The sequence below is a fragment of the Protopterus annectens genome, chromosome 6.part1 (assembly GCF_019279795.1).
Source record: "Protopterus annectens isolate FY-2018-M chromosome 6.part1, PAN1.0, whole genome shotgun sequence".
Classification (NCBI taxonomy): domain Eukaryota; kingdom Metazoa; phylum Chordata; order Ceratodontiformes; family Protopteridae; genus Protopterus; species Protopterus annectens.
In genome coordinates, this window is record NC_056738.1 from 443255871 (window position 1) to 443274730 (window position 18860).

At 38.0% G+C, this 18860-nt stretch overlaps 1 protein-coding gene across 1 annotated transcript in view; it reads right to left on the reverse strand.

Moving 5' to 3' along the window:
- Nucleotides 1–18860, reverse strand: part of LOC122805310 (rac GTPase-activating protein 1-like) — a 748681-nt gene that overhangs the window by 335810 nt on the left and 394011 nt on the right. The window contains exon 7 of the mRNA XM_044075398.1: nucleotides 2346–2457. Coding sequence (XP_043931333.1) covers nucleotides 2346–2457 — 112 coding nt within the window. The remainder of the gene's footprint in view (nucleotides 1–2345; nucleotides 2458–18860) is intronic.

The window sequence follows — 18860 nt, forward strand, 5'->3', positions numbered from 1 at the left end:
TGTCTCTGTACAAGTGTCATGCAGGCTTTTGAAATGCCACAGAGCTGCAGATGGGAGGGACGTGTAAGTTGTTGCTTAGATACTGTACTTTCTTTGTGATCACAGTGCATGTCTAATGGTCTAGTCTGGTTTGTACAGCTAAGTTAACATATCTATATAATGCATGCATTTTATTTATATCAAAATCATTCAGAATCGTAGATAAACGGATGCATGCATTTTATTTATATCAAAATCATTTAGAATTGTAGATAAACAGTTTAATATGGCAAGTCGAAGTCCAGAGGCTAAACAGTGACAATGTTAAACCAGACATTGTCAAAGTACCAATCTCGCCCCTATCTTGGCCCATGTTAAAGCCCATTTCAAGGTTGAAGACGAGTCATATTTCGACAATGTCAGAATTCGACATTGTCGTTTTCACGGATGTAGGCTGACGATCCCATCAATCGATGGGATCTGGTTCAACCATACCATAGTAAACCAGATAAACATATCTGTATTTTGTTGCTTAAGTGGTAATAAAGATAATAGAAATGCTTAGAAAAGTAAGCTGCCTAGCACTACCACATTACACAATGTTCTGCCATCACTGCTTTGATAAATACCTAGCTTCAAGAAATAATCAAAACTCTACAAAGCCCATTACTGGAGAGCCAGCTTAGTAGATTTTTCCAACAATTACATTTTCCACTAGCTAGTTTAAAGAAACTCCAGATTCTTGAAGCTACAGGAAAACACCACAGGCCTGTCAAATCAGATTCCATCCATACTTTGATAAGCAACTCTACTCATAGATTTTCCACTTAATCCTTCTGTATTAAAAACACAATGGAACAAACTAATCTGACGTTGTGTTCTGGAAGCTGTTATTAGTGGGACGATTGTCTCCTGTTCTATCAGCTTTCTTTCCTGTAAAACATGCTTTTTATGCCAACATGGATGGCATCAAATACTATGGAGGGGTGTACTTCAGAATCAGTCTCTTCATATATAAACTAAGGTGTAGGGGATCCAGGCAATGGTAACTAAACCCCATTGTGAGGCTTTTCCAGGCATTGTATACAAGTTATTTTCCAGCTCAAAATTCTTACTGACAGATTCAAATCCTGGTTGCTTTTTGTTTGCTTAATAGCCTCATGTGTTTTCATTCTTGACCACCGATGTCTCTGGAGTATTTTTCTCCTAAACTTATTGGTTTCTTACTTTGGTTTACAAGTTACAACTGGGATCCTGAAACAAAGAGACCCACACCTGAGCACTTCTGCAACGAGAATGGGTTGTAATAATGACATTTGTTTCACTACACAGTATAAATGTTTTTGACAGGTAGGATGAGTTTGATGCTTAAGAAAATTACTTATTCTCAACAAGAAACATGGGGGGTTGTGCAAATAAAAATGTACACTCCAATGTTACTTTATCTAGTGTCCATCTGTTTTTTGGAATGCAACCAATGTAAAACTTGATGGTTTATGTTGTACATATCAAGTGCTGGACAATCCTAATATGTTTTTGCCAAAACTGAATCCTAGATTAGAGATGGAACTGTGTCTTTCCTACACCACATGGGTATATACTGTATATATGGAATATTAGCTAGTATTGTTTTGTATGCATGTGGAACCACTTTAATATTTGCAAGAAAACGATGTGCCCATTTTTGAGTGGTTGTGGCCTAGAGGCCAGTTACATGTGCTGTATTGGAATCTTGTTTTGGACCTTCGTCCAACTTCCTGAATGTCTATGGGATCACACCATAAGGTTGTTACTTCAGCCTGTCTAGAAGTACGGCTACCTTAATACAGAATTAGTGATGCAACATATTCATTGGAGCCTTCAAGTTATTACACTTCTGGATGAACCCTTACTGCAGAAATATTACAGCACTTCTACTAATGAAGCAACTCAGTCTCCTGCTTTTACAAAGCAGGTTATCATGAATAACATTTGAATGTATCCACTGTATAGTCAATTCACTCTGTGAGCAAAATCATTAGTTAAATGATTTGCAGATAGTTGCAAATTATTCAAAGGAACTTAAGTGACTTGAAAATAACTGAATATTCACATAGCAAAATCTATTTTCAGATAACTTTATCAGGTTATTAGAAGAGAAATATTAATACAGTATCAAAGACACAATACACAGTAACCTGTACAGTCTTTTTGAAAAAAAATGTTTTCATAGTAGTTTAGCTGTTCTGACATGACAATTTTGGGGAAAAAATAAGAAAATAATTACTTGGCCCAGATAGAATAAAAAAGAAACGAACCAGAAACACTTTTGAAACTAAAACACTGTCTCATCAGTGCTATATCCCAGTCAATTAAAAAGTTATAACCTGTGAAAATAGGAAAACATTTGCTCTTGCGGGACCTCCTCCTCGATGTAGTGTCTAACAGCTGGCTGTTATTTGCGATTTGATTACTGTTTTTGGTCACATTTTCAGTTCCCTTTAATAAAAATGAAAGATATTTTAGTAAACTTAAAAATGGTTACCAGTCCAGTGCTTGGAGAATAAAGGATACATGTATATTTGCCAGATTTTTAAAATTAAAATAGCACTTTGATTTTACAAGTCAAATTTAAAACAAAAAGATTTTACAATATATAGAAACACTGAAAAATGAAAGTTGTGTATTGATTGCTCAGTATAACACTGAGACTTTGAATTTTAACAGCAATAGTAACAGCAAATGTTTCATGTAAAAAAGTGATGTTAAAAGTTGAACACACCCGATATCTTATCCTCCAACATATTTTCAGGCTAGAATTTCTTTTCAGCATTTGTCTACATATTTACACTGCAGTAATCCGAAAACATCCTTTATCAAGAATATTTCTTGGATATTATACAATGCACACTTGTACAAACGCAGTCTGGCCACGAAATTTAGAATGCCATCTGCCACTAGCATGACTGACAGATATAAATCATAGCAATGGCAAAGTCTTTAAAGCTATACACAAGAATGCACAGTACAACCTGGTACCACAAGCAGAGCTGCTGTGTGGAGTGTCACTGCAGAATGAAGCAGTAGGAAACAGCTACTGGGTAAGCTTTGGCCACATCTGATGCCACATCTGACGTGTCTTATTTGGTAGCTGTTCCCTGCTGCACTTAGCTCTGCTGTCATACCACACAAAGTTATAAAATTGCTATGGTTATTAGGCAAGCTAGTAGAGCAAATGGCATCAGCCTACAATGCTACAGATGGTATCTGCTCCTATGGGAGTGCAACATTCAGTGTGTGGGGAGAGGGACATATGTTGTGCCATTGGGGTTTTCTTACATTGTACAATAGTACTTATTTATTTATTAAATTACTTGTGTTTCTACATGAGGTTTGGTGCAGCCTTATGCTATGCCAAATGTAGGTATTTATATCTCGTCCCCTAATGTATGCAGTTAGGAGCAGACTCTGCACACCTGTCTTACAGTTTGTGTATCATGTATGATCCTTGAGTGGTGTTTCATTTGCATGTGTGCTCTGTGGATTTGCAATGTAGTGAGACCCTGTACAAGATCTTGCAGTACTGTGTGGCAGTCAGAGTCACATGGAGTTTTTAGAATATTCTACTATAATGCATATCAGCCTTACTCAGTGGGGCATAATGTTCATGAACCCTGCCAATAGTTTCAAATTGTCTGTGATATTTTTCAAATTACCTCTCAGCATTTCCTCAAATCATCCTCATTTTATTCAACATTTATACAGTCTATACTCTAGGTCCTGTTTTAAATCTATTTAAAAATAGCAACAGAACCTTAGGTCATTAAATGTTACATGGGCTTACCAGCTTCTGTTATTTTTTTTTTAAGGATGCAGTTATATTGGTTAGTTCTGTACTAACAAAACTCTGAAGACACATTTTAAGACGTACTTAAGGGCCTACGGGAAATCTTTCCCTAAAACATCAATAAAGCAAATGTCAATAATATAAATAGATAAATAAATATAAATACATAATTAAAATGTACTCCAGCAGTCTTCTTGCTATGACCCGCCATACAGCTACTCTAAGATACTCTCATACCATGTGAAAATGATCAATTTCCAAACATGGATAGAACAAACATTTCAGATGGTAACCAGAACTAATCTGATGCCACTGATTAGGTGACTATAGCCTTCCATACCATCTCTTAAATAATATGAACTTATTTTTGGAAATCAGCACCATTTTATATGCTCATACTACTTTCTTAAACCTTTTTCATCTCTCATAACAGCTGACTTCCCAACAATCCAAGTTAAGAAGAAAGGACATTTTGTGATAAATATGTAGTGTTAAGACTCAGCTATTGATCACACCTTCCTGCTACTTTGTGTGCACAGGTCACCTTACTTTTTGATTGAGAGGAATAATATGCTTTCTGCTATTCATGATGGAGTGTCCTATTGGTATAGTAAATGTCCAAAGAGTAAGGCACAGAACTGATAATATGATCCAGACACACAAAACCTTAAGAAACATCTGAAGTCTTGATGAATAGGGATATGCTAATCATCTTTTAAGTCTAGCGTTACCAAAAAACTTGAAAGAGGAAGGTAACAGGTTGTAAAGTGATGTCATTTTGAATTTGGGCACTGTCACAAAGGTTTAGGTAAAATGAATCTAAAACTGCAGATAAAACATTCCCCGTACTTTCACAGTTAGTCAAAAAATTAACATATGAGCCTGTCAGTCAAAATTCTGAAAATAAAAGTTGCAGAATTATACACTTTTTTCCTATACCTATCAATAATTTTCCCATCGTTAACAGAAAGAGTAGGACTGAAATTAACTAGGTATTTAGGTTTATAGGTTAGTACTAGGGCTAGCTGCCCTTGTGAGCCATTTTAAGCATAGAACCTTAAAATAAGGCCGAAAATAGATTTGAAAACAACAAAACAAAAAACAGGAATCCCAACCAACTAGTTGATGGGTCCAAAAGAAAGCCACCAACGAATAAATCCACACCAAGATGACTATTCATCATGGCAATCCACACAATAAAAATGTTTAGCACACAATTTAATTCATGCATTTTCATCCCAGTTAAAACACAGACTTCATCACAACTACCATCTGTATCACCTCTCTCCTTCTTTCTGGTCCTTTTTTATCAACCCAGCAACATACTGATTTTCATTTGTTATCACCTTATCTGTCACAGCTATGAAAATAGTATGTTGCTGGGGGATAAAACAGGACTAGAAAGAAGGAGACAGGTGATATAGAAGTTCGTTCCGTTCTGATGAAGTCTAAGTTCCAATTGGGATGAAAGAGCATGAATTAAATGTTGTGCTAAAAAATTTTGAGTGGATTACCATTTACCATGGTGAATAAATGTCTTAATATGGATTTATTCATTGGTGAATTTCTTTTGGACTGGTCTTCCAGTTTATTGGGATTCCATTTTAAGCCTAACCAATTTCCCTTTCAAAGGTGAAAATCAAACCATGTACTTTGTGTCTGTGAGGTAAACACCTTAAAAGTTATATCAACTCCCACTGCAGCTGTGGGATTAATTGAAGTTATAGTTTCTGGGTCAGGGTTGGGAATACTGTACAAAACATAAAAGACTGAGGAACTTTACACATCCTATCTGCCTTTTTAGGGGCAGCTTGCTGACTATCAGGAAAATCTTCAAGCACTAACACACACAACTTCTAAAGAAGATAGAAGTGGAGAAATCGGTGTAGGTTTTGGGCATTCCTTCTATAAAACACAGTATTTTCTGAGACAGTGAGAAACCTCAGAGTTCTCCCAAAGAAAACACAGACAGATTTTAGCAATTGTCTCAGAGAAACAGAAACCCCCACAGGGAGAATCAGAAACTGTGCTCCCCTCTGAGCCTGAATCAGACATCTGAGGAGAGCACCCTTTATCTGTCTCCTTCATCTTTCTGTTAAGATTTGGAATCTTGAATCTCTTCAGGAAAAAAAAAAAAGAGGTATCCCTCTTTATCTTACTAGAAACTACTTTACAAGAAGGATCAATGGCCTGAATTAAACCCTGATCCAGACCAGTAAACTACTGCTGTCTAAGGAAATTTGAGAAGTAGATACATGCTTAGTTTTCTATCGCTTTCTGACATGAAAAATTGTGCCAGCTATGCTACTAATGGCAGCAACTGTGGCTTCCCCAGGGATGGGCACAGCATTCTGACACAACAGGGAAGCCTTCCCATTTCCTCTCCCATGACCAACTACAGTGGTTCTCCATTACCCACTGAGGGGACCCTAACAGTTACAGAGAACATGGCTTATCCCCGGTCCATAGTGGCTGTAGGTGCTACAGCAGATAGACTCAAGGAAAAAAATGAGAGGTCTGACATACAACAAATGCTCACAGCACAGTTCTCACCTGTGGCTGAGGCAAATTGCTAGCATGCTGTGGTAACAAAGGCTGTTTGCTTAACTTTTTCTTTTTGTGGCTGGAAGAAGGAATAACTGTGGGACTAGTTTGTTCCATGGTCAAGACGAAAATGGTGTCTCTTTCCCAATGAAGACAAGCAGCAAATGCCAATTACACTACAAGTCTTTAAAGGTCAATATTTCACAGAAAAACATTTTAAAACACTTTGCCAGCCCTACAAAAAGTTAAAAACAGATCCTCCACAAAACATGTTTTTAGTTATGTTACACAATTTTTAAACTGACAGGAAAAAAAGAATGCTCCCATTTAAAAAGTATGATACAGTCTTCTAACAGTTTAACTATAAAAAATGTTTGGATACTGAGATACAGGACAAAGGTTCTCATATTGGTGTGTCTTCTGGAATGGCTGGTCAGGTGAGACTTTGGAGAAAGTGACAGGGTTATAACTATTTTGTACAGCAGGTTCACCGTTGTGGTAATCTAGTGGTTTTGTTGTTAATTGAAGCATGGGTGAACAATGCATGCATTTTCAGGTTCTGCCCATTTAATTATTGGGGCTGGTTACACAATCCTGGTGTTAAAGCCCAAAATTTTAATTTTAACAACTTGTGCGTTTGCAATCCATGTTGCAAAAAAACATGATTATAACCAAAGAAAACAGTTTTGCAAAAGTTCAAATGAAGTCCAACTGACAGCTGCACAGATGCACACTTTATGTAAAGAAAGGATTGCCAAAAAAAAGAAAAAACTGCCCTCACTGACTTTTTTGTTAGTTGCATTTGTCTGAGATGTTCAGAACAAAAAATGGTATAATTTTATTCTTTTTAGTCCTAGTCAATAAATGTGACTTTTTTAAATTGAATCTATGATAGCCTCCTGTAGTTGAGAACTGACAGCCCATTGCCTTTCTGGGCAAATGGCAATGGTTTGGTGAGGGCTAGCCACATCATACTGCTGGGCTATGTAGGCTTAACCTACCATTGCTGTAAGAAATGAGCCTGCTTGCCTTAAAAAGAACATTTTGTCCCTGGTTGGACTTTTCAGTGCGCGTCTATGTAAACTATGCATGTGATGACCATGGCGGAATGATAAAAAGAAGCCATGAAAGTGAAAAGTCTGCACCACTGCAGCTAAACGGGGAATTTCTGACATCTTACTGCCATCTGAAAGTGAATTTTTTTAAACAACTTCAGCTATTAGAGAAGCTACCAAAGTGGGCAGGATATGAACCACTGGATTCGCAACTTAAAAAGTAGAATAGTATAGGCTAATCCTTTTTTTTTTTTGTATTTAAAAATAAACTGTTCCATATTGGGGACTAAAGACAAGGGGGGAGTGGCAGTTTTTAATACCAAGGTTGGGAAGCTGGGGACCTTATGAAAAAGAGGGAGAGGCTGTTTTTGGACAGAAATGGTTGAACATGTTCACAATACATAGTGTTCTTTTGTTTGTAAAAGGCATTCAAATCAGCTAGACTAATTCTTCAGTGAACCAGCCTTGTTCAAATTTGCCAGCAGTGCAAACATCTTAAGACTCAATGAGTTTGCTCCTTTCTTCTACTTGTGAAGAATCTATGTAGCACAGCTTGGAATGTAAAGACACCTAGATAATGCACTTACAGGGAATGATATTCATAGGTTGGTACTGGGCTATCTGCCCGAAGGCATACATTAGCCCAGCCACATTGTGCAGTATTCACCGCCCATTTAGTAGTTCCCTAGACCCTTGTACTAGCAGCTAGTACCCTTGTCCCCTATCTAGTAGTGTTGTTAGTGTGATCCCCGGTGTGAACTTTCTGTTACCCATCCACTCATCAAGGTTCCTCTTGAAGAGTGATAGTGAGGGACTCTGTCTTATGTAGATCGGGACCCTGTTCCATAGTAAGGGAAGTCTCTGCGAAGGGAATCTATCCCTCCAGCATGTTCTATTCATTGTTGTGTTGAGGTTTATATCCCTAGAGCGTGTAGCTCGAGTAGATTTGGTTTTGCTAAGATGGAGTATGTTCAACAATTCTGGGTTGGACATGGCTCTGTACGTTAGACAGAGATCGCTTCTGAGAAAGCGGAATGCAACAGAGAACAGTCTTAGCTTTTTCAATCGTGCTGCATAGGGCAGCTGTTTGAGGCCAGTAATCCTCTTGGTTAGGTACCTTTATGGTCTCTCCAGCTGCTGGAGATGTCTAGCCAGGTACATTCCAATTGGTGCATTGTACTCAATAATGGGTCTGATGAGGGAAGAGTAGAGGGGCACCATTACATCCTTAGATCTTGATGCAAACCCTTTCGTGATCAGATGGGTCACATAGAAGGATTTTTCTAACCACTTTGGCAACATGGTTATCAAAGGAAAGCTGACTATCTACTTGGGTTCCTAGATCCCTTACTTCTTCAGATTTCAGGGGATTACCTCTTATGTTGTAGTTTGCGGTTACTCTGTATTTTCCAAGGGGGATTACTACACATTTATTTGCATTTAGCTTGAGACCATGGCTTTGACACCATGCATCAGTCTCATTTAGGCCCTTCTGGAGGATCTCCATGTCGGCCGAAGACTCTATTATAGCACCCAGTTTGCAGTCGTCCGCAAACTTAGTCAGCCACAGCCCCTCCGTGCTTGCCTGTACTTCTGAGAAGTATATGCCACTTATGTTATGCTAACAGGGTCTCCTTCCTGGAGAGAATTACCACAGATATGAGATTATCCAGAGCAGCAGATTACTATGTAGTAGCAATGAGAAAAAAATGACATTTCAGTGTCACATGCTACACAAAGCTGGTCACATACACAAGTACCACAAAATTAATCATTTTCCTGTGCCAGAAAATGGGGCAGCTGAGATGCTCACAATAACAGTGGGATTGATAGAGAAAGAACACTAGTAGTTTTCCTTAGCTGGTTTGGTACTGGTACATAATTTACCAGCATCAGTCCTCTGAATAAGCATCAGCTTCTTCCATTTATGCTAGTTCTATTGAGACCGTATGAAAATGGACACAGACTCGCACTCCTCTGGATCTTTAATTCACCTTCACTTATACTGAAAACAGCCTGCTACAAAACCCTCTAGAATGGATTAAGCTGTGGCAAGAGGGCTGTAAATTTTGTAAAAATCTAAAATGCCTAATATAACAATTAGCTGTTTACAAATCACCTAGAACAGACAGACAAGGGGAAAACATGTTGATTAACTGCCCCAATACTCTCTCTCTCTCGTATTTACTGTTCAGCAGAGTATATTGCTGAGCTGTCCCACCTTACTATTAGTGAAGTATTGCAGCAGTCAATGCTTACAAGACTGATAATACACTCAGGCAGTAACCTCAACAGGATCAGCATGGTGGAAGAATATTAAGGCAACCAACTGAGGACTACCTTAACAAATCTTGGCTTACCTTGGGAATATGTACCGAGATTACACTGTGTATGGCTAATTGCTGAAACACCTTGTCAAGTAGTAGCCTCACAAACATCCTAAGAACATGCATTTAGTTTTTGCTGCTGAGTAAGATGAAAATACACTTGTGTGAAGAACATTAACTACAAGTAGACATATGACAGTTCTTATGTCGCACATTTTTGTTTGCTAACCAGAGTGGTGCACCAGTCTGCATGGATATTTTGCAGACCCTGCCTGGTTTAATCACATGCTCAGAGTCGTACAGTAAGCAAACTGGGGTTTAGGGGAATCAAACACTGAACCACAGGAAGCAGCTCATTGCCTTAGTCATCTGTGCCAACTCCTATCACAACAAAGGAGCACTGTAGGCTCCCACTGGCTGACAAAGATGCCCACTACTATCTCTAGGAGTAAGTTATCTTCCAAACTGTAGGGAATAGATATAACTTACTTGTTCAAAGCTGTGGCCCCAAATCTCAGTCTGCATGATTTTATGATCTTGACAACTGTAGTATTTGGACAGTCAATGCTAGGTCTAATGTAAGAGTACATTATCAGGTCATTGTGTGCTACCACTCCCAGCAAGCGGTGGCACCTAAAGAAGGTACTATTCTCAGGACCACTGATATACAAAAAATTGTATCATTTTTACATCAGTAAATATGTTTTATAGCATATCCTTCTATCTGTAAATATGTTTGCTCATTTCTTATGAAAACACACCCCTTAGAGATGACCCAGTAGTCAGGGACTTAGGGACACACAGAGATCGTAATCTAGCCTTTGACCATCACGTGTCTATAGTACTGAGGAAATCATTCTATATTGCGCAACTTATAAACAAAAGTATGGCAATTCCAATGAAGTAATTGTTCCACTGTATTCAGCATTCATCACAACTATCATAGAGTACAATGCCCCCTTTGGTATGTACCCAACCAGGCATATCCAACAATTGGAATGTCCACAGAGGTTCCTCATTAAAAGAATACAGGGCTTAAGTAAAATGTCCTCTGCAGACTGTCTCAAGGCCCTATCCTTGTATTCAGTCTCCTACAGGCTTTTGAGGGGAGATCTATCCCTGGCATATAGAGTATTGTCAGATATCACTCTGATGTACTCCTGAATATCCACAAAACAAACAGCAGCAGAATTACCCTTTCTAAAGACTTAAACCTTGCCTGTGGTATAAATAGGTCCTGCTGGAGAGATAGGCAAGTATCCCAGAGACTAGCACCTCTATGGAACAGGCTCCCCCCATCCATGTGAAGCAGGTTCCTCCCTAACCCAATTCAAGTCTAACTTGGACAATTTGTTGGGAAAACAGAAATTCATTCCTGGTTTAGCACCTATGTCTCTAATGGACACAGGTAACCTGTAAATGGATAATCTCCCAGCCCCCTGCTTACACTTATCAAGGGTATCAGAACTTGTCAGAGATTTGGGATGCATGGCTAAGCTTAAAAAGGCCCTTGTAGTCATTAGCCTAGTAAACATCTATGAACCTATGAACCTATTCGCCCAGGCTGTGCATTAAAATGGTCCACTGAGATCAGTGCAGCACTCTGGTAAACAAATAATAAAAAAAAATAAATTAATATAAATAAAAGGGCATTTTCAGTATTTCCTTCCTGCCTGCATCAGTAGAGATTCTGTGTACCATTCTGCAACCATTTCCATTCTTAGCATGCAAGGTTTTGTTAGACTACACATACTGAACACTTGCAGAGCATATTATAATTCAAGTCAGAAGGCAAAAGGACAACACATCTTAAAAGAAACTCGAGGAGCCTTAACAGAACACATTGGGAAGGCAGGAAATGAACTGCTTCCACAAGAAGAGAGATGCTGTCAGATGTCAAGTATAATGACAAGTTCTTCACATAATTGTGCCATTACAACCTGCAGCCCATAATCATGCCATTACAACCTACAGCCCATAATCATGCCATTACAACCTGCAGCCCATAATCATGCCATTACAACCTACAGCCCATAATCATGCCATTACAACCTGCAGCCCATAATCATGCCATTACAACCTACAGCCCACTCCTGTCACTCCAGTGATTCACTGCCTAAAGATACAATGGCAAACTTCAAGCTGGTAGAAGGTCCTGGAAATATAGTGTAGGTGAATGATGTAACAAAACTTTATATAGACTTGAACTAGTGTTCAAGGTTGACAAAGTGTGGATGGAAGACGCATCTTCTCTTAGATGGTATCTTCTGAAAAATATCTAAAATTGAAACAGAAGCACTAGCACCTCTGGAATAATGATCTCTTATAAGCCCTACAAAGGCTTGTGTACAAAGTCTCAACAGAAACCCACAAAGTTGGAAAATCAGTTATAAAATTAGTCCACAAAGGCATTCAATTTGTTAGAAGCAAGGAGGAGAAGAAAGCACACTCTGACTTCCTAATATCTTTAGCCCTGGAAAGATCCACTAAAGTTGCCCTGGAAAGATCCACTAAAGTTGCGCTGGAAAGATCCACTAAAGTGATTTCCTGTGGCCCAGAAATTCAAAATCCTTTTCTGGATTTTATGAGCAAGGATAAAAGGATGGCAGCTGATCTTGCCAGTCAGTGTGCAACTGTTAAAAGTGTTTTAGTCATAATAGACCTGTGGCCAATGCCACTACATCTTAAGGTGGTCTGTAGAGTGAAGAAAGCAAAGATCTACAATTATTCACTATGAAACTCAAAGACAATTCCTACAAAAGGTTAGCTTTCAAGACACGAATTCTAAGGAATTAGAATAACCTGGTTCAAAGAGGGATTTATAAAATTTGCCTGCTGGAAACATTAGAGTTTAGCACTTACACCTTTAAGAAATAAGGGATGTCAGAGAAGCTTCCAAATGAAGACAAGCTGAAAAGTCAAGCAGCAAACTTTAACAAAAAAGGTAAGAGATCTCTTAAGCTAAAGAAATGAGAATAACATTAAGTACCCCAATACTTTTCTACTTGTAATGGAGATTTTTTTTCTTTCTAATACTAAAAAGTAAATGTTTCATATTTAAATATCTAAGACTTCATCTCTTCCTGTGGTATCCAGATAGCCACAGCAGAAAACAAGGCCTTACTGGGGATCAGACCACATCATCTTCTGTAATGTTAGATGAAGACGGGGAGGAGTAGACCCCCCCCCCCCTTGACATTACAGAACAAAGTCCTGTTACATTACAGACACAGTGGCAGGACTACATTCTGCAAAAGGAGAGAGAAATGTTGCTTTTTCAGATAAAAGGGAGCTCTTAAAATTGATAAACTCCATCCTTTTTCACTTTTAACAGAATCCAAAGACAGAAGGAGATCTACTTCAACATTCTATAGTGTAAGTTTTGGGCACTCATCCAGTAATTCAGTAGTTGTATTTATAAATGGAGACAAAAAAAGAGACAAAAAGATGTAGATTTAGATAATCTCATATAGGGATCACATGTCTGTATAAGGTACTATTGCCTTATCAGTAAATTTAAGAGATATCAGTATAATAATACATTATCAAATATGGCTTTACTCACATTCTATATCTAATTTCTGGATGATTTTCTAATTAGATGCCATCTAACATGAAGGACCAATTTAAGAATCATACCATACAAGTTATGTGACTCCTTCATATATTTGTGAGTACTTCAGTACTTGCTTTTTATTAGAACTCATATCTACCATAGAGGGGATTTGTCTGTGTATGGTTATTGGAATAACCAACCAGAACATTTTTGCAAGTTTTAGTGTAAAATAGGAGTTGGGAATAAACGGGCAATTACCCAAGCTCATAAAAAATTATACCTTGATAATAATATTTAGTAAAACTACTAAAGAATAGCATAAATAAAGGAACATTTGCTATATTACAAATCAGAACAGGGATGTATAATCCCTAATTATAGATGTCGGATGGAGGGTGTTTTACTGTTATGGTATGCTCTCTTTGAAGATCAACTGGTGTGGAAATTACCTTACACAACTGTACTATCTTCACTCTGTGAGTAAATCCTAACACCTGTGTAGATTTTCAAGAAGTACAAGTCCACCCTGTGAGCTGAGAAGCACAGGATGAGTTGTATTTGTGTGCAAGCTTATCATATGCTGTATAGAACAAGCAACCAGATCATAGCGCTTAGCAAAGCTGTGGCTGTTATATAGGTTACCACCTCCCAGCATCTTGGATGCAGTATAAATAACTATAAATAGCTATATCTGTTGCCAAATATATGTTATAGTATCCTGTGTAGGCTAGATAAGAGGAGAGGTAATGCAAAAGGAGAGACACAAAAATAGGGTTAAAGTCACATACAGACCTTTGATCTGTAAGAAAAAGCAATAATACATTTTGGGAATATGAACATCTTGTACAATATTGGCATTTCCATGAACAATGACAATGGCAAAGATTGTTTTCTGCTTTTGTAAGCTACATAGGAGTCTGATAACTTAACATGATTTACATGCATACTGGAAAATTGTCCACCAGTCTGTATACACTTTAAAAATGTAGAACTAAAACAGGCTGTGGAAGGTGGTCTGCTCATAAAAAAAAATCAAAGTTTAATGTGACAATGTTTTCAGTACTCTTGCAGTAGTTTTTTTTTGGAAGAGTTATATAATGCCTGTTTTTCTCCCTGCATACACATATACACAGCATGAATTTGTGGAAAGGTTTTATATAAATACCACCTATTATTTTCCAATAGGGAGCTAGGATATTATGTTGTTATGCCATAAAATTAAGCCATAAATGAGAAAAAAAGGATTTATTTTATGGCAGCATAACAATGTTGCTCGTAGCTGCAGTTTGATAAGTCAATAATGATGAATAAATTGGAAGTAGACAGTATGAGGGATGATACATATACTAGTCTCTCCAGGGAAACAGTACTCCAATTTACAGGCAAGATTTCTCTGCTGTCTCTTTGAATACTCCTGAAGGTTAAATTTAGAGGGTTACATTAAATCAGAGTTCGTTCAATGAAGGACACTATATTTTCATTATAACTGTAAGTGTATTTTGAAGGAAGAAACCAACAGTTATGTTTGTTAGGGTTGCATTTAGCATCCATTACTACAGAGGGCAGGTAGGCTCCGACACCCTGCAGCACCTTAGTAATGGGTGCCAACATTAACCCTAATGCTGCCCCTTCCCCCAACCCTAACCCTACACCTTAAGGCCATTAAAGCCTTCCCATAACACTGTCACTACCTCGCACACAAACACCCATCATTCACTCACCACTGACCCTAAACCTAACTCGCGTGTGCACACACACACACACACACACACACAGACACACAGACACACAGACACACAGACACACAGACACACAGACACACAGACACGTTCTCAACCCCCAACCCCACTTACCTGTATCTACATTCCGTACTTTCATAATATACACCGCTCGGCCATCCACACCACTGTCAATAAATCACATCCCCTTGCATATGTCGAACAAAACATACATTTGTTCGAAGACAGGGGAACCCAGGGAACAGACCACTAAAGGTCTGTGTCAAACACAGACATTATTTATGACTTTGTGTTGCAATGTTTTCTCATGTCTAATTAAAATTCATAATTACATTTACAGTGGATATAAAAAGTGTACACACCCATTTTAAAATGCCAGGTTTTTGTGATATAAAAAATGAGACCACAATAAATCACTTCAAAACTTTTCTCACATTTAATGTGACCTATAGCCTGTGCAATTTAATTTAAAAACAAACAAAACTGTTAGGGGAAAAATATAAAAAACGTACAATAAGCTGGTTGCATGAGTGTACACACCCTTAAACTAATACTTTGTTGAAGCACCTTTTGATTTAATTGCAGCATTCAGTCTTCTTGGGTAGGAGTCTACCAGCATGGCACATCTTGACTTGGTAATATTTGCCCACTCTTCTTTGCCAAAAGCACACCAAAACTGTCAGATTGCGAGGGCAACTCTTGTGTGCAGCCCTCTTCAGGTCACCCCACAGATTTTCTATTGGATTTAGGTCTGGGCTCTAGCTGGGCCATTCCAAAACCTTAATTTTCTTTTGGTAAAGCTATTTGTTTGTTGATTTGAATGTATGCTTGAGGTCATTGTCATGTTGAAAGGTGAAATTCCTCTGCATCTTCAGCTTCCTAGCAGACACCTGAAGGTTTTGGGCCAAAAGTGACTGGTATCTGGAACCGTTCATTATTCCCTCCACCTTGACTACAGCCCCAGTTCCAGCTGAAGAAAAGCAACCCCAAAGCATGAGACTGCCACCGTCATGCTTCACAGGGGGGATGGTGTTCTTTTAATGATGTGAAGTGTTGTTTTTGCACCAAACGTACCATTTGAAATTGTGGCAAAAAGTTCAACCTTGGTCTCATCAGACCATAACACATTTTCCAACATGCTTTTGGGTGACTCGATATATTGATTTGCAAATTAGCTGGGCCTGGATATTTTTCTGTGTAAGAAAAGGCTTCCGTCTTGCAACCCTACCCCATAGTCGAGACATATGGAGAACACGGGAGATTGTTGTCACATGTAGTACACGATCAGTACTTGCCAGACATTCCTGCACCTCCTTCAGTGTTCCTGTAGGTCTCTTGGCAGCCTCCTTGACCAAATCTTGTCTTTTCATCAATTTTTGAGGGCTGTCTAGTTTTTTGCAACGTCACTGCTGTCCCATATTTTCACCACTTTTTGATGACTGCCTTCACTGTGTTCCATGGTATATCCAATGCTGTGGAAATTTGTTTGAACCCTTCTCCTGACTGACACCTTTCAACAATGAGATCCCTTTGATGCTTTGTAAGCTCTCAGCGAACCATGGCTTTTGCTGTAGCAGACAACAGAGTAAATGTCAGGAAAATCCTACTAGGACATCTGAACTTTATTTGGGGTTAATCAGAGTCTGTGTTGGCAGGTGTGCACCCAAGAAGACTGAATGTGTAATTAAATCAAAAGGTGCTTCAACAAAGTATTAGGTTAAGGGTGTGCAGACTTATGCAACCAGCTTATTGTACATTTTTTTATATTTTTCCCCTAACAGATTTGTTTTTCAATTGAATCGTACAGGTTATAGGTCACATTAAAGGTGGGAAAAGTTTTGAAATGATTTATTGTGGTCTCATTTTTTTATATCACAAAAACCTGGCATTTTAACAGAGGTGTGTACCCTTTTTATATCCACTGTATTAGGCATGAAGGTTGGGCTAAGGTCACGTATCAGATGATGAGTTAACGTCTATAGGCAGGAACTCGGCAATGAAACAAATGATAATAGGAGCATCTTCCCACTTCACAATTTCAAGATTATATTAGAAATCATTAAACCAATATATATATAACCAGCAAAGCTTCTGAGTATTGCCACTTTCTCAAGGCGAACAGCAAATGGTTTCACATAATTTAAATAAGATTCACATTATAAAATGAATTCAGCCAAATGTAATTATATATCAAATAAGTTAAGATCTCATTTTTGAACTGGTTTAATACTAACTATGTTGTTTAAAAATGGATACTTATCTGAGTTGAAGTAATGGGTCCACTTATATTAAACATATTCTGTTTTTAAAGTAAGGTCGCCACCTCGTTTATGTAAAGGAACATTGCCAGTCATAGCATGGTTTAGTAGATTTAGAGGAGATTTTACAATTAGATATCACTCAATGTTTTATAACACAACAGATGTTTCAAATTCCTTTCCCTCATATATACAAAGTTGCGTGTTTCCCATAAAATATTTTTTAATTTCCGAGGAACATAAAATAGACCAATTGTTCTTAGTAATATTCTCTATTTGTTTAGTATGCCTATTGCATTTAATAGCATATCTGGTTGTAAATCACTTTTGGAATTATTCATCACAATATCTTGCAGTGAGAAATATGGTTATGTGCTTGTACCACCTTTTAAAAACTTTGGTACCTAATGTCCCATCTTCTAGATAAATACAAATATTCTAAAAATTAAGACAATCATCTGATGACGTTACTTTAATTCTTAAAAAATCTGCATGTAAAAATAAAATAAACTCAAGATGACTATTTAATCACCTCCCCATTTCATAAAAAATATCAACAAGTCACTTACAAAAATTTAACATTAGAATAATATAGAATGGCATCATTAAAAATATACTCATCCTCCCACACAGATAAATATATATTAACAAAAGGTGCAACCAGTTTCAGTTTGTCTTGTACACTTGTTACTATTTACATGAAATGTTTTCACAGCTTGTAACCCAAATCTATTGTGAATAAGAGAGAGAGCACAGTTGTGTAAAATCTTACCATAACAGTAGATGTCCTTATATTCACTGCTGCAGCATTCTTTACATTTGAGATTCCCTGCTGCCGAAGCCTGATATTCGGCCAGTATACAAAAACCTACTGTTGGTTTAAGTTATGTCAAACATCACATGTATGCTCCTCACATTGCGTAGGGCATAAAGGTGATGTTTGGATGCACCATCCTCAGAACCGATTGCCCCAGTAGGAACACCAGTCTAAGAAAACCAAAGAGGCAACCTGTGCATCCATGCAGAAAATGGACTAAAATCCCAGGGAGGAAGATCAGGCTTCATGGGGGCTCTAATATGAAAGATGCATTTAAGGAATTTGTTTAGCCTCAAATCTAGAAGCTAAAGGAGGAGATAAAGGCAGACAAGCAGAGATAGCTGGTAAGTCGGCCTTTGAAGAAAAGTAGGCCAAAACCAGCATTGAGGTATTCACACAGACAAGAGAAAACCATAGGAACATCCACAGTAAGTGAGTCCAGGTTACATGAGACAGTAAATAGAAAACCTCTTCCATTTGGATAAGTAGGATTTCTTAGCAGTAGGTTTCCTGGCCTCCTGTAGGACCTTCAGCACGTCCTCTGAAAAAAAAAGGTGTCTTTGTGGAATCAAAATCCTATCAGCCACAGTGTCTTTTGAAGAGTTGACAAGTGGGATGGATGAGAGATCCCTTGGCGTGTGAGCAAATCCACCCTGTGGGGTAACACATGATAAATGCAGAAGAAGAGGGAACCAATGCTGACTTGGGCAAAAGGGAGTCATCAACAAGATTTTGCGAGTGTCCTGTTGAATTTTGAAC